Source organism: Heterocephalus glaber, unplaced genomic scaffold (genome assembly GCF_053883595.1).
Source record: "Heterocephalus glaber isolate CG9 unplaced genomic scaffold, H.glaber_assembly_v1.0 deba00001564, whole genome shotgun sequence".
NCBI lineage: Eukaryota > Metazoa > Chordata > Mammalia > Rodentia > Bathyergidae > Heterocephalus > Heterocephalus glaber.
In genome coordinates, this window is record NW_028258351.1 from 2,883,340 (window position 1) to 2,900,010 (window position 16,671).

Here is a 16,671-nt window from a genome sequence, read left to right on the forward strand (position 1 = left end):
ACCATGCATTACAGGTGACTTTATAATTGTTTTTATTAATCTATATGCTTTTTGCAGAATGAGAAAATTCAGATATAGATGACCACAATCTCTGGTGAATCAAATTTTTTTACTTAGCTCCTAAAGCTTCGCTTCAGACATACTTTGCTATTAATTTTTCAATGATACATAATTACAGATTTGATTTCCTCTCTAATTTAAGGTAACAAAAAAAGTAAGTACTTGGGAAATTTAAAACAAGTAATATAAGCGTGCTCTAAAAAATCTCTGTACTTCCTTCACAATATGTTATGATTTCTTTTTTTGCTAAATAATACATAATCTAGTTCACAACAGGACAAAGAAAAGTTTTCTGGGTTAAATGAATTATTTATGGGATCAAACTATCCAATAATGTTGTTTACCATTTATATGTGATTGTGATAAACTTGATGTGCTACCCTAGCACTACTATGGTGTTTCTGCTGTTTCCTTCAACCTTAATGTTGTTGAACTTAAATTCAAATACTTCTAACAAGTGATTATCCTTGTTTACTTTGCATTGTTAGTACATCTTTTGGAAGCATCTCTAAAATCTAACCTGAGAATATCATGTTTCCCTTGAATTTATTGATATAGCAGAAAGTATTTCACTTGCTATATTTTCTCTGTTGCTTTTGGATGACAGCAGATTTATACTTTATATTCAAGACTGGTGATCAAGGCATTAATAATCATCATAGGGCTTCAGTTTTTCAAATATAAAATGAAAGGACTGCATAATAAGAGTTTGAAGGTTCCTTTCTTTTCTTACATTCTGTGGTTAATTTGTCATTATCATTAGAAGTCAAGGATCAGTTCAGCCTAGATTTGAATATTAACGCCTAATTTTAAAGGAGGAAAATCAATCTGCCTGTTTTAGCTGCATTATGAAGTGTAAAGCAGTTTTTAAAAAAAGCTAAAGAATATTTTACATTTAGAAACAGATTTTTCAAAAGTTTTAGTGAGTCCTCCCACCAAAATCACAGTCCTCATAGTAAACCAATAAATATACAAATATACAGAAGCATATCCATTGATATATAAAAGGTTTCACAAGAAAATTAAACTTTCTATGTTTTCTCAGATACTTTCAATTCTTTTTCATTTTGTTTTTAACATTCTGGTTATATCCACTACAATGAATTAATAATTCCCCAGTGAGTCAAGACTGGAAGTCTGAACACATTTATCAAGAAAACTTACAGCAGCTTTTCCAATGGACATATTTGGAAGGATTTTCCTTGAGATTATTTTTTAATAAATTTAAGTCATGAATTTACTAGATTACTAAATTACTACGCCCAGGAGGTATAAATGCTTACCGCTTGTTGCAGTGAAGATCGTAAATAGGTGTTTTAAACTGAATAGACTTGACCATCTCCCCAGTACGAAGTGAATACAGATCCACACAGCAATAAGAAGGGCTTGTGCTAAAAGAAAAAAGAAAGGTATTATTTTAAAATAGGAAGGCTAGGATGTAGCTCAGTGATAGAGTGCTGGCCTTGGATTTGATCCCAACACCATGGATATATTACATAATACACACACACACACACACACATATATATATATATATATATACACACACACACATACACACACACACACACATATATAATATAATATATATATATCTAATAAACCATGGTTTTTAGTGCAATACTAAAATCCCTTATTGGGCCAGGGATTTAGCTCAGTTGTTTCACCACCTGCCGTGCAAGCACAAGGACCCGAGTTCGATCCCCGGTACCAAATAAAAAATAAAAAAATAAAAAATAAATAAAATCCCTTATTAACATGATATTAGCAAGCTGATTCAGACTTTACCAAAAATAGGACGTAATACATCCCATTCAATTTAATGTAGGAAACCAAAATTAAGGGAATAGAAAAATACATATATGTCATTCAGAAAATATACTATGCAGAAAAAAATTGCCTGTGTGATTATCTCAACAGATTCATAAAAGTATTTAATAAATTTTAAAACCCACTCAGGACAAAAAAAATTCCTTAATTTGGTAAAGAGTAATATTAAAACTAACCAAATTAGCAAAAATATATATAATTATACAATACTGAAAGATTTTACCCTAAAGAAAGACTCACTTTAAACATCATGACCGAACATAGTAGGGCACATTCTGTTACATAAGTCAAGAAAAGTAATTACTACAAGGAAAAAATAAAACCACCATTATTTGCTGAAAATCCAATTATACAAAGCCCAATAATACAACACACTCAGTAAACAAACTCTATAGTCGATTAATCAAGGTCACCAGATTCTAGATTAATATACAAATATTATCTGTATTTCTAATAAAAAATAAAATTAGAAAGTGAAATTTTAATATACACAATGGCATTAAAAATAAAAAGCTTTTAACATCTTGGATTAAATGTAAAGAAATGTTTTAATACAGTTATTCAATACAGAATAAAATGGTCCAAGTATTCAAGAAGCTGAGGTAGAAGGATCTAAAGTTAAGAGTCCAGCCTCGGCTAGACCCTGTCTTAAAATAAACAACAGCAAAAGTTTTCTTTAAAAGCTAAATAAAATACCACAGCCTGAAAGTTTCTCTAAGGAGATTTTAAAGCCTCATCAAAAAATTTATCAGATGATGGGCCAGGGGTTTAGCTCAGTGGTTCCACCGCCTGCCTCGCAAGCAGAAGGTACCGAGTTCGATCCCCAGTACCAAAAAAAAAAATTATCAGATGAGAACTAAATCTAAAGAGTATGAGAAATGAAAAATGATATGTATGGAATTGCATTCAACACAACAAGAATTATTACAAAGCTATGAGAATTAATACAATGTGCTCTTCGAACAAAGATTAACAATTCAATTTATCCCTCTAAAGAAAGTAGGAAAATAAAGACTTAAAAATGTAAGACATGAAACTAAAAGAAAACATAGGGGAAAAAACTAGAATTTTGAGCAAGGATTTTGTGGATGAGATATCAAAAGCAAAAATACACAAATAGGATGACATCAAATCAAAAGGCTTCTGTACAGCAAAGCAAAGGAAACAATCCACAGAACAAGGAGACAACCAACAATATGCAAGGAAAAACACTACAAACCACAGAGCTGATACACACAATATATAAGGAACTCAAAAAGTTCAACAGAAAAAACACACAACTTAAAAATATAAGTGTTAAAACTAAAGGTATTTCCCAAAAGATAAACAGATGGACAACAACCATTTTAAAAAGTTCAATATCACTAATCAGCAGAGAAATGAAAATTGAAACAATGAGAAATAGCATCACCCTACTGAAGAATGGTTATTATTAAAAAGATTACACACACACAAAAAAAGACTACATAACTCAAGTAGTGGTGAGGATATACAGAAAAGAAATTCTTGTACCCTGTTGGTAGGAATCTAAATTAGTACGTCCATTATAGAAAAAAGTATGGAGGTTAATTTAAAAATTTTTTAAATGTGAATCAAATTAAACCTCTCCTCCTTTAAAAAATTAAAAATAGATCTAGCATATGATCTAGCAATCCCTTGACTGGGTATATATCTAAAGGGAACAAAATGAGTATGGGGGAGATACCTGCACTTTCATGCTTATTGCAGCACTAGTCATAGCAGCTCAGAAATGGAAACAAAGTATCCATCACCTGATGAATGAATTTAAAAAGTGACATATCTGTACAATGGACTTATACTGAGACCTTTAAAAAAATGAAGTCCTGTCATTAGCAACAGCACAGATGGAACTGGAAGCAGCTTGTTAAGTGACATAAACCAAGCACAGGAAGATAAGTACTCCTAGGACCTCACTCATATGTGCAAACCAAAAAAGTTGATCTCATTAACACTGAAAGAGGAATGGTGTCTACCAAAGCTGGAATCATAGGATGTAGTGAGGCATAAAGAAAGCTTGAGATGGGTATTAAATTACTGTTAGATAGCAGCAGGCTCTGGTGTGGCACTGCACCATAGGGTAACTCCAGATAACAATAATGCGCTGTACATTTCAAATAGATTGTATTTTAAACTTTTCACTATGAGAGTATGATAAATGTTCCAGGAAATGCACAATGTATGCAAGCATCACACTTCCCCATAAATGTGTACACTTTCAAGATTTTTTTTTAAATGGAGGAAAAGAAGAGCAAATTAAAACCAAGGAAGATAGAATGAGAATTTAAAATGTAACTAGAAAAAAAATAGTAAGCAAGAAGAAAAAAATCAAAACTAAACCTTGAAAATATAAAAAATATTTTATTTTCAAAAATCAATTGATATTTTTGAAAATGGCAAATAACTGCTACCTCTAGTCCAAGTGTTCAAGAAAAATAACAAAGACAAGTATAAAGAAGGAAACAGGGAATGTGGCACAAATAAATCCCTTAACATGCACAAACTGGCAAGTCTTGAAAAACACACTTGTTTGGCCAACTGATTTTCATCAGTGGTATAATATAATTAAATGATAAGACAGTCTTTGTATCAAAAGATGCCAAAAGAATAATAGTATGCAAACATTAACTAAAAATCTTCCATAGGAGAGGTATGGTGACACATGCCTATAACCTCAGCACTGAGGAAGCTGCCCCGAGTTTGAGGTCAGCCTGGGCTAGTTAGTTCAAAGCCAACCTCAACACAAGAGTGGACCTTGGTCTCAAAAAAACAACACACACACAAAAAATCATAGATCTAAAACTAGAGTAGCCAAAATTATACAGTATCTAGAACAAAATAAAGCACAAAAATTTCTACTACTTATTTCTGAAACAGAAGAGAACATATGAAAATATATATATGAGAAGTAATCAAAACATACAATGAAGGTTTAAATTTTTTCAATATTACAGTAAAAGACACATTCCCATTAATCCCCCTCAGAATGTTCTCCCTTTCTTCAAACACACTTGTCCCATCTTTCTTGGCACTTTCAGAAGCAATTCTGGAAGTCCTCTTACATGTCTTTACAAGGCGTGATCACAAATACAATGAATGCTGCTCCCACATGCCATCCAACAGATATGCAGGCTCGTAAAAACATCACAGTGTGTCCTCATCCACCTTATTCACCAGATCTGGCACCGTGAGGCTTCCAGCTCCTTCCCAAAGTCAAAATGACCAGGAAAAGTAAAGATTTTGATTCAGGATACTGAGGAAACCATGATAGCACGACTAAAGAGACTCATGAAAGAAGACTTCCAGAACAGCTTGAGAGAGTGACAAGAAAGAAGGGAGATGGGGTAAGTGTTCTCAGACAGAAGGGAGTTATTCTGAGGAGCATTAATGGAAATGTGTCTTTTACTTTAATAAGTTTTTAAAAACATTCACCATATTTTTTATCCCACCTCATAGAACAGATTTAAGAGAAATCAAACTTTATACTTTTATTCTTTAACACAGAAATGAGAAAATGAAAAGGCAAATTTTCATTCCTATATTGTAAGGGAAAATTACAAAATATATATATATGTTATAGAGGAGAAATGACAAAAACTTCATATAACTCAAATAATAATGATACATTCAACCCTTAAAATTTTCATAATATTTAAAAACATACTTCACCAAGAAAGATATGGAGATGGTAACTAAGCACATGAAATATTCAACATATTGAGAAATAACAGTTAAAACCAATATGGGATATATTACTATATCACTTATACAAGAAAAAAATTTTTAAAACTGGTAATATAAAGTATAAGAAAGAATGGAAAGTAATTCAAACTCTCTTGATCACTGCTGGGAATGAAAAATTACTTTGAAAAATGGATTACCAGTTTCTTTAAAAAGTAAACTTACCCTCCCCGTGGGATATGACTATCTACTTTATTATTAATAATAAAGACTAGAAACAAATATTCATCAATAGAGAATCCATAGAGAAATATTGATCCAGTGGAATAATCCCCAGCAATTAAAAAGAACAATTAATCCATAAAACAACCTAAATGAATATCAAATCCATGTTGCAGAAGCCAGGAAAGGCCATTCGTGTGTAAAAGTCTACATACTGAATGAGTCCTTCTATATAATAAGGCTAACAATGGCAAACCTGTAATAATAACAATAATAATAATAATAATAGATTGGTAGTTGGTAGAGGATAGGGATGGAGGACACAGAATACAAAGTGGCATGAGAAACTTTTCAGGGTGATGAAAATGTTGCTATGTCATCAATATGTAAGAATATACAAAACTATAAAAATGAAGATGTGAAGCCAATTTGTAAAAGCCCGAACACGTCTCTAAAATTAAAAAAAAAAAATTATTTTCTAAGTGTTCTAAAAATTAATCCAGAACACTGCTGATAAAGGAATGAGTTCATAATGAATGCTAAGATTTTGCTTCAATAAGAAGGGGGAAAACAGCTTGTCACCTTCAATTAGGTACTCATTAGGGTTACCACATACTGGATCCTCAAATTCTGCTCACTCCACTGTGCTCCATCATCCATACAATGTCCCAACTTTGATCACTCCTTCGAAACTGCTTTCATAGGCAGAAAAATGTTATGAAGGTGCAGTTTATCACTAACTGAACAAGATCTGGCAAAACAAATATATATCGAGAAACATCCTCTCATTCAATGAGTAACAAGGAAAGATAATTCACAAATTCACACATTCATAAAGCAGACAGCACACTTCCTGCCAGTAACACAATTGTGCGCACGCCTGACATATCCTTTTGTTCTTGTTTTCTCTCCTGAAAAGCCTTGACCATGGAACACTGTAAGACAATCTTAATTTTCCTCATGGCCGACTGATGAGAAAGCTTTCCATAAAATAGTCAGTATGCGTGGCTTGTAATGTGCTTTACTAAAATATACAGATACGAAACAAGCTTTTAGTTTTGACTTTATTATGTATCACACAAATGGTGTAGAAAAGAGTGTCACAAGAAAGTTGTATAATGCAGTGTTCATGGATTTCTATAAAACTCAAGTGAATTAGTATTTTTAAAGTCTGCATCTGGCATGAAACATAAAGCTGTAATTTCACACTAAAGATAATGCTGATAATTTAAAGCACAAAAATTTCTCCATAATTATTTTGAGAGCCAAGTTTAAAATTAAAAACAAATGTCAGGGGTTGTAGGAAAAACAGAAACAATGAAAGTTTTATTATTAAACAATAATTTTAAAATATGTGAATTGTGCATGGGCTGTGTCTTCCTATACATAAAATCAAAATGTACAGTAAAGGTATGTTGTACTTTTTATGATAAAAATAAAACAAAACTAAATGCAAATTTTCATTAAATTACCTTTATTGTGTTTATAGTGTACTACCAAGTAGGAAATATTTTTTATTTAAACAAATGTTACCTATGCTACATCTGATCTATACCCATAAAGGGAGTTACTGATATTTTGTAAGGCCAAAGCCCTAATTTTTACATGTTACAATGGCCAAAAGAAGGGAATTTACTGTTGAGTGTGGTAGGACATCCTAATCCCAGGAGTCTGAGGTAGGAATATTACAAGTTCAAGCCAAGCCTGGCAATTTAGCAATATCAGCCATAAAATTATTGTCTAAACTTTTTTCAAGGGCTGGACATGTAGCTCAGAGTATTTTTGTTTTAATACGTAGGTATTTGATCCATCTTGATTTTATTTTAGTGCATGGTGAACAATATGGATCTAGATTCAATTTCTGCATGTGAATAACCAGTTTTCCCAGCACCATTTGTTGAAGAGGCTGTCTTTCCTCCAGCATGTTTTTATCCTATTTGTCAAAGATCAGATGTCTGAATGTTCCTCGATTGTTTCTGCGTCTGCTATTATGTTCCACTGATCCTCGTGCCTGCTTTTGTGTCAGTACTATGCTTTTTATTTTCCACTGTAGCTTTATAATATAGCTTGAGATCCAGGACTGTGATGCCTCCTGCTTTGCTCCTGTAGCTCAGGATTGCTTTTCCTATTCTGGTTCTCTTCTGGTTCCATATAAATATTAGGATTTTTTTTTTTTTTAGTTTTGTGAAGAATGCTGTTGGTATTTTGATGAGGATCTATCAGTTTGGGTAATGTGGTCACTTTGACAATGTTGGTTCTGTTTATCCAGGAACAGGGATGTCTCTCCATTTTCTGGTGTTTTTTATCTCCTGTTTCAGAGTTCTATAGTTTTCAATATAAACGTTTTTTGCTTGCTTGGTTAAGTTAAAACCAAGGTATATAATTTTATTTATATCATAAATGGTATTTTCTTCATTTCTTTCTTAGTGAGTTCATTATTGGTGTAATGAGGTTGGGAGTACAGTTCAGTGGTAGAGTGCTTGCCTAGCATGCTGAAGGCCCTGGGTTTGATTCCTAGCAAGAAAGAGAGAGAGAGGGGAAGAGGGAAAGGGAGGGAGAGGATCTTCGGTGAATGCTCATATATACACTAGGGGGAAAAGTCAGTGACATATTTTAAGCCAATTTCTTAAAGAGCATACTCCAGGCCCGGGGATTTAGCTCAGTGGTTCCACCACCTGCCTCACAAGCACAAGGTCCCAAGTTCGATCCCCAGTACCAAAAAAAAAGAACATAGTCCATGCTAGGGATTCAGATCAGCAGTAGGAGCCATATTTAGCATGTGCAATGCCCTGGGTTCAATCCAGAGCACCAAACATACAAAAAAAGCAAAAAATAAAATTGAAAAACTATACTGATACAATATAAAACAACATAACAATAGATTTTTTTTAAAAAGACAAAGCTCAGCCCAAAGAATGCAAAATCTAAATTAGGAAAATATTAGTAGGAAAAAACCCTGTGTTTTGAAGGAAGGCCAGGATAGAAATAAAGAGGAATCTATTTTCAGTACAATGGTAGAATCCAAGGATATAAAATAAAGAACAGGAAATTAACACCAGAGCAGAGATATGGGGTGTCAGAGAAATTAAATGAGCTCAGGGTGATGAAAATAAAGAGAAATAATGGAAAGAGCAAAAACCCACCCCATATGGTACGGAGGATCACATCCCACAGACTATATGGACTTTTGCAAAACAGAGGAAAAGGATTAAGAAATAGTTACAGTCAGGTTTCAAAATAGGAAATGGAAAAAAAATTTTTCTAACACATTTTGAATTTTCTCTCAATAGAGGCAGATCGTTATCTTGTTGCAAAACATTAACCTCCAAGTATTAAGGACTCAAGCCACTATATATGACAGATTATGAAATAGTATCCTTACATTAGTAATGATTACAAATCTATTTATTTTGATAGTATGGTTAACATCAAAAATCGTAAATCTGAAATTCCACTGAAAGCAATGACCTCTTAATCTATCTCATTTTACTTTATTTTTCTATGGTGTTAGGGATCCAATCCAGGACATTACACATGCTAGCCAAGTGCTCTACCACTACCAAAATCTATATCCACCACATAATTTTATTACTGAATCATACTCATCAACAAATTACTTACAGTGTAGAAATGTATACATGAAAACACAAGAGAGGGCCAGGAATTTAGCTCAGTGGGTCCGGCGCCTGCCTTGCAAGTGCAAGGTCCCAAGTTCAATCCCTGGTACCAAAAAAAAAAAAAAAAAAAAAAACAAGAGGGCACTGGCAGTTATTCATAGAAATATGTGCTAGAGGGCCAGGGATTTAGCTCAGTGGTATTGGGCCTGCCTCGCAAGCAAAAGGTCCTGAGTTTAATAAATATGTATTAGAATTATTTTTAAAAACCTAAAACACACACAAATCTGAATTGTACACCTTAGTGAATTTTAATGAGGTGGATATACTCCTAAAAATCTACACAGATAGCAAAATACATTTCCAGGGCCGGGGATTTAGCTCAGTGGTTTCGCCGCCTGCTGCGCAAGCCCAAGGACCTGAGTTCGATCCCCGGTACCAAAAAAAAAAAAACATTTCCAGACCCTTGGAAGCCCTCATCATGGCACATTCCATTCACTAGTCCCCATGGTCCCCAAAAGGCCATCAGGAGAGACTGTCTCTACTAGCCTAATTATAGAGGCAGCCCTATGAGGAAGCCTCTTGCTGAGGAAGTGCAGGAACTGGAACTTGAACTTGGCTATGGCCAGCAAGACACCAAGGCCCTCAATACAATCCTAAGAAAAGGAATCCAAATTAGATTAGAAGCAGAAAGCCAGGTACGGTGGCACATGCCTGTAATCCCAGCACTCAGGCTGACTCGGGAAGGATACTGTGAGTTCAAGGCTAGTCTGTCTCAAAAACAAAAACAAAACAAAATCAGAAGTGGAGTACCCTTGGAAATCATGAGATAATAAATGGAAATCGTGAGATAATAAATGTCTATTTATAATGTTAAATTTTACCCAACTTGCCAAGCAACAATACATACCTAACCATTCTCTTTCCTTTACATACAATGATCTTTAGATTCACCACTATCCCAGTTGAAGACCCAGAATGGCTTTTTAAGGCTATACAATAATAGGTACTTCTGCCATTACACTACTTCAGATGATATAAAGATGCTTTTTCAAGGACTTTATTTGAAAAGAAGACTAAATTTCAGCAGTGTAACAAAGTTACAATTTTATTTCTACCTGCTATATTAATCATTTCATCTAATTTTTTTCAATTAACTACTTAAAGTAGCATATGGAAATTTATTAAATATTTATACAAATAAATCATTTTAAGCTTTGTAATATAATTTATTCTGAAATAAATCTTAATAGGGCTTCTTCAAATTCTTCTATAAAATAATAGGGCTTATATTATTCAAATTCTTCTATGAAATAATAAAATTTCTGCCATCCTACCTAACTTTTACAGCAACAATAGACTGTTTCCAAAATGATAAAATGGACAGGCTACTGAGCATTAAGCAATTTTTTTTTTTGAGAAGGGTCTCATGATGTAGTTCAGACTGGCCTCGCTGGCCTCCAACTCAAGGCCATCTTCCGGCCCCAACCTCATGAGTACTGGGGCTATAGATCTACGCTACCATGCCCGGATCATTATTTTACTTTTTAGTCACTTTCTTTATTCACACTCTGATGCTGTGGGTCAAACTTACAGCCTCCAGCATACTAGCCAAGCATGGTTTCACTAATGTACACTCCCAGCCAGGAATCTTCAAAGAAAATTATTTAATTTTTCATAAATCATATCAGCAATTTGTTCTTAATGAACTGAGGTTAACCAGTTTAAAAGATTTGATCAAATGTATACAACCACATTATTTGGTTGAGTGATCATGAGATCTCTGGACCAACAACTTCAGAATTTTTCTATATACAAATATGTACTATTATACATGTTGTAAACGTGGAGAAATATTCCGGCTGTTTCAGATTCAACAATTACTGCTTAAAGAAAAATGAGACCTAGGCAAAGGAATTACTAAAGTCTACAAAGTCAATTTGCAAAAAATAAGAATTTTTAAAGATTTTTAGTTACATACACTTAAGTATTCATGTGTAATTGCATGTTTCTATGGAAGGACCAGAATCCATTTTCTATGTCAAAAAGAATGTAGAACAAGCTAGGTGTTTTTAGCTTTTTCTAAAAACCAAGTATAATGCTGAACACTTCAGTATTTTACTATAATGTATGAAGGTAAAGTGACAGTAACCTCATATATGTCCATGAAATTTAAATACCTCCTGAAAAGAAGTTTTAGATATATGCAAAAAGATCTTTTATGTTTGATTGAAAACAAGAACAACAATATTAAATTTAATTCCTAAACTCAACAAAATATTTAAATTTTGTTTCTCACTACTTTTAATTACTTAGAACAGCATTTTCCCTATACATGTATTTTATTAGAATCATAGCCATTTCTTAACCTGGACAATGTTTTCAGAAAGAGTTTTGTTGTTTTTTTAATAAAATACCATGAATATTAAAAATGATGAATACCATCTCTTTAAAGCAATGTGAAATATGGCTTTTATGATTTCAAAATTCTAAACATTAATACCATTTTCCGATACAAAGGCTTTTATTATTTTCATTCATGATACTTAACAGATTGAAACAAAATTAGGAAAAGCGGAACAAAGTACTTGAGAAAGTGACATTTTCCAAGAATGTGAGGGTATAAGTGAAACACAAAATAGCAAAGACATTTAAAATCTACCACAAATTGTAAGAAGCATGGAAACACTTATTTTTAAATAAGAAAAAGCTGCACAACCTTCAACATGTGTTACTAAATCTAATCCTTTAAATATAAGAGGAAAATTTTTGATAGTATTACACTATTTGTATTCTTATTCAACTCCTAAAGAACCAAAGCCAGTTGGTCTTTCTTTTCTTTATTAACTAGTTAAATAGAAAAACAAAGAAAATGGAAACTTAACCATATTAAAAACTAAATTTGGGGCTAGGGATTTAGCTCAGTGGTTTCACCACCTGCTACGCAAGTACAAGGACCTGAGTTCGATCCCCAGTACCAAAATAAATAAATAAATAAAATAAAAATTTTTAAAAAACTAAATTTGTGATTACCCTAGTTAATAACTTTTTATTCTGCATTTTTCTGCTACATAATTTTGAATAAACACTAAGTAAACCTTTCAATAATCCCACAACTTAGAAAGTAGTATGAATAATTTTTTCACATGAAGAGGAAGCAGGCAAGGACTAAGAAATATTTAAACAAACAAAATAGCAGGTAACACTAGAATTGTGGTCAGAATCAGATATTCTTCTTAAATAGTAATATCATATACTACATAAGAGATAGCTGAAGATCATCATACATCATACTGATCAAGATAAATTTCTATTATTCACAATTTTTATAAAGATGTATTAGAAATATTCTTTACTGTCAAGAGTCAAATTATTAGAGGTCCTAGGCATCTCTACTCGAAGTATCTGAAATCAAAATGTTCCAAAATCTGATACTTTCTGAGCACCAACATGATGCCAGAAGTGGAAAACTCCACATGTAACCATCAAAACACACACAAAAAATTTGTTGTAAGTGTATAAGAATTACCTTTAGGCTATATGTATGAGGTAGGTATGAAACATAAATGAATTTTTTATATTATTTTATTGGTACATTTTAGGTATACAATATAATAACATTCATCATTGGAAATTTGCACCTTTACATAATCTCTCTTGGTTCTTATTTTTCCCCCTTCCTCTGCCCTCCCTTCAACCCCTCCATCCCTCCCTATTTACAAAGACTTTGTTTCCATTTTTTCATTTTCTCATATTAATTCCATTCTCTTTTCTTTCCTTTCCCACTTCCCCTTCCCCTTTGCCCCTTTTCTTCCTATTTCACATTATCTATTGTACCTTTTAGTCCTTATTTACACTTTGTTTCTCACACTAGAGAAACTATTTGGTATTTACACGTGTGTCCTATTTATTTCACTTAAGAGTATCGCCTCAATGTGCATCCATTTAGCTATAAATGTCTCTAATTTCTCATTTTTTATGGCTGAGTACTACTCCATTTTATAAAAAAACCACATTTTCTTTATCCAGTCTCCAGTTGATTGGCATTTGGGCTGCTTCCAAGTTTTAGCTATTACAAACATGCTGCTATGAACATGGGTATACATATATCACTGTGGTATGATTCTTTTAATTCTTTGGGAAGATACCCAGCAGGGGAATAGCTGGGTCAAATGGGACTTCCAGTCCTAGTTCTTTGAGGTATCTCCATACTGATTTCCACAGTGCTTGTACCAGTCTACATTCCCACTAGCAGTGAAGCAGGGTTCCTCTTTCCCCACAGCCCTGCCAGCATTTGTTATTGGTTGATTTCATGAGAGCAGCCATTCTTTCTGGAGTGAGGTAGAATCTCAGCGTTGTTTTCATTTGCATCTCTTGAATGACCAGTGATGTTGAGCATTTTTTCATATGGTTATTTGCTATTTCTACTTCTTTGTCTGAGAAATGTCTGTTCCTTTCAGATGCCCATTTTCATATTGGGTCTTTAAATTTGGGAGGTCTGATTTTTTTAAGTTCTTTATAGATTCGAGATAGTAGACCTTTGTCTGAGGAATAGCAGGTGAAGATTTTTTTCCCACATTGTGGGTTGTCTCTTCACACTGTTGGTGGTTTCTCTTGCTGTGCAGACGGCTTTTTAATAAGAAGAGACCCCACTTGTTGACTGTTTGTGCTAGTTCACGGGCAACTGAGGTTTTGTTCATAAAATCTTTTCCTACACCAATGTCTTCAAGAGTTCTACCTAACTGTTCCAGCCGATTCAGCATTTCTATTTTAATATTTAGTTCTTAAACCATTTTGATTTTAGTTCAGTGCATGATGAGAGAAAATTAATTTTGCATTTAGACACAAATGCTATCTGTATGCTACTTCTTTATGTGTATGCAAATATTCCAAAATACACACATACAAAAATCCAAAATCAGATCCACTTCCAATCCCAAGTATTTGGGCTAAGAGATATTCAGCCTATTATTGGGGTTTTCTTTTTCTTTTTAAAGAGAAAGTAAGTTTAAATGTAAAAATGTATTCTACAATGTAAATAAAATGCAAATGAAACTCTAATTATGAATGAGACATTACAGGGAACAGGAATGGTCTGTCAATACAATATCCATGTATATATGATTTCTACTATTCCTACACAATCTTCCTTCACTGAAAATCATGTATAAATACAGTACTGATTAATACAATGATTTAACTTTGACTTAAGAATTTGTCAAAAAAGATAATAAGAAACGGAGACAGATTTTTGCAAAAGGGAAGGGGACAAAGATTGAGAGACGGGGAAGGAAAGTAAAAAGAATTAAGACGTGTTGGCATATGTGCCAACTTCCCACCACAAATGTGATCATTATATACTGCAAACACATACTTTAAAATGTTTTAAAAAGTGTCAGTTAGAGAGGTCAGTAAACCAGGTGTAAAATTCCATCAATAATTTACTTTCTTCTTTCTACTTCTTCCTGTAGGTCATATCTCTCCTACTATCTGAATATGTTTTTGGAGTTCTTGTATTTCTGTTGTGTGGCCTTCCATAATAAATACTATCATCTTTAATTTTTTAAATTTTAAATTAAACTTTTAAAATTTAAAACTGCAAAATACTTGCTTATAATTTTCAACTGATGCCTAGCAACATTATTCAAGTAATTTTCCTTATTGCTGAGCTAGGTTTTCCATTTCATATCAATTGGTATGACTTTTTTTATGTGTGATGACATGTCAGGTCCTTTCCACTTTCATTAATCACTCATGCTGCTTTTTCTGTCTTCCCCTAGTCATGATGTGTGTGCGTGCGTGCGTGCGCGTGTGCGTGTGTGTGTGGTGACGGTGGCACTAGAGACTGAACTCATTGCCTCCATACTGAGCTACATCCAGGCCTATCTAATTTTTTAAATTTTGAGTCAAGGTCTTGCTCAGTTTGCCATCCTCGTACCTCAGCCTTCCAGAAGACTGGGATTACAGCAATGCACTACCTAACTTATTACCTTTTATTGACCATAAGATCAGTTATGGCCCTTCTTTTATGCCAAATCTTGGTGATTTGTGTCTTGTTTTCTGTGATTGTTCTCATTAAAGTGTTCATAATTTCAATGACGCTTTCAAAGAACTCATTTTTCACTTAACTGAAATTTGAAGAAATGCCTTAAAATTTGATTAAATTTATAATAAAGTAGGAGGTATGGTAATCTGGTAAATATGAAAGGACTTAATTAGGTTATTTATCTGAGTTTTCTCTCTTTTCCTAATATGGGCGTTCACTGCTATGAATTTCCCACGTAGAATTGCTTTCATTGTGTCCCACAGATTCCTGTATGTTGTAGTGGCATTTTCATTTATTTGTAGAAACTGTTTAATTTCTTCTTTAATTTCTTCTGTGACCCATTGGTTGTTCAGGAGGGTGTTATTCAGTTTCCATTGTGTTTGTAAGGGTTTTGCGGTTTCTTATGTTATTGATCTCCAATTTTATTGCACTATGGTCTGATAAAATACAGGGAGTAACTTCAACTGTTTTACATTTACTTAGACATGTCCTATGAGTTAGCATGTGGTCTATTCTGGAGAATGACCCATGTGCAGCCGAAAAGAATGTGTATTCTGGTTTTGTGGGGTGGAACACTCTGTGGGGAGAAAGGAACCCTTCTCCATTGCTGGTGGGAGGGTAGACTGGTGCAACCACTGTGGAAGTCAGTATGGGATACCTCAAAGAACTAGGACTAGAGGTCCCATGTGACCCAGCTATTCCCCTGCTGGGGATCTTCCCAAAATAATTAAAAGAATCATACCACAGCGATATATGTGCACCCATGTTTATAGTGGCACAGTTTGTAATAGCTAAAGCTTGGAAGCAGCCCAAGTGCCCAGCAATTGGAAACTGGATAAAGAAGATGTGGTTTTTTTATAAAATGGAGTACTACTCAGCCATAAAGAACGACAAACTAGAGTCATTTATAGCTAAATGGATGCATATTGAGGCCATACTCTTAAGTGAAATAAATAGGACACACGTGTAAATACCGAATAGTTTCTCTACTGTGAGAAACTGACAGTGTAAACAAGGGTTAAAATGATTAAAATGAATAACTGATAATCTGAAATAGGAAAAAAGGTTCAAAGACAAAGGGGTGAAGGGAGGGGAATGGGAATGGAAAGGAGGGAAAGGAAAAACTATAAGAAAAGAAAAGAAAATGGAAATGATGTCTATGTAAATAGGGAAGGGTGGAGGGGGTGAAGAGCACAGGTA

At 33.6% G+C, this 16,671-nt stretch overlaps 1 protein-coding gene across 15 annotated transcripts in view; it reads right to left on the bottom strand.

The window, feature by feature from the left end:
- Positions 1–16,671, bottom strand: part of Bcas3 (BCAS3 microtubule associated cell migration factor) — a 583,853-nt gene that overhangs the window by 464,571 nt on the left and 102,611 nt on the right. For all 15 annotated transcript variants that reach the window (XR_015443252.1, XM_021248678.2, XM_087191873.1 and 12 more), the window contains exon 8: positions 1,344–1,451. Coding sequence is in view for 14 of the 15 variants with exons in the window: in XM_021248678.2 (XP_021104337.1) it covers positions 1,344–1,451 (108 nt within the window). In the remaining variant the exon portion in view is untranslated. The remainder of the gene's footprint in view (positions 1–1,343; positions 1,452–16,671) is intronic.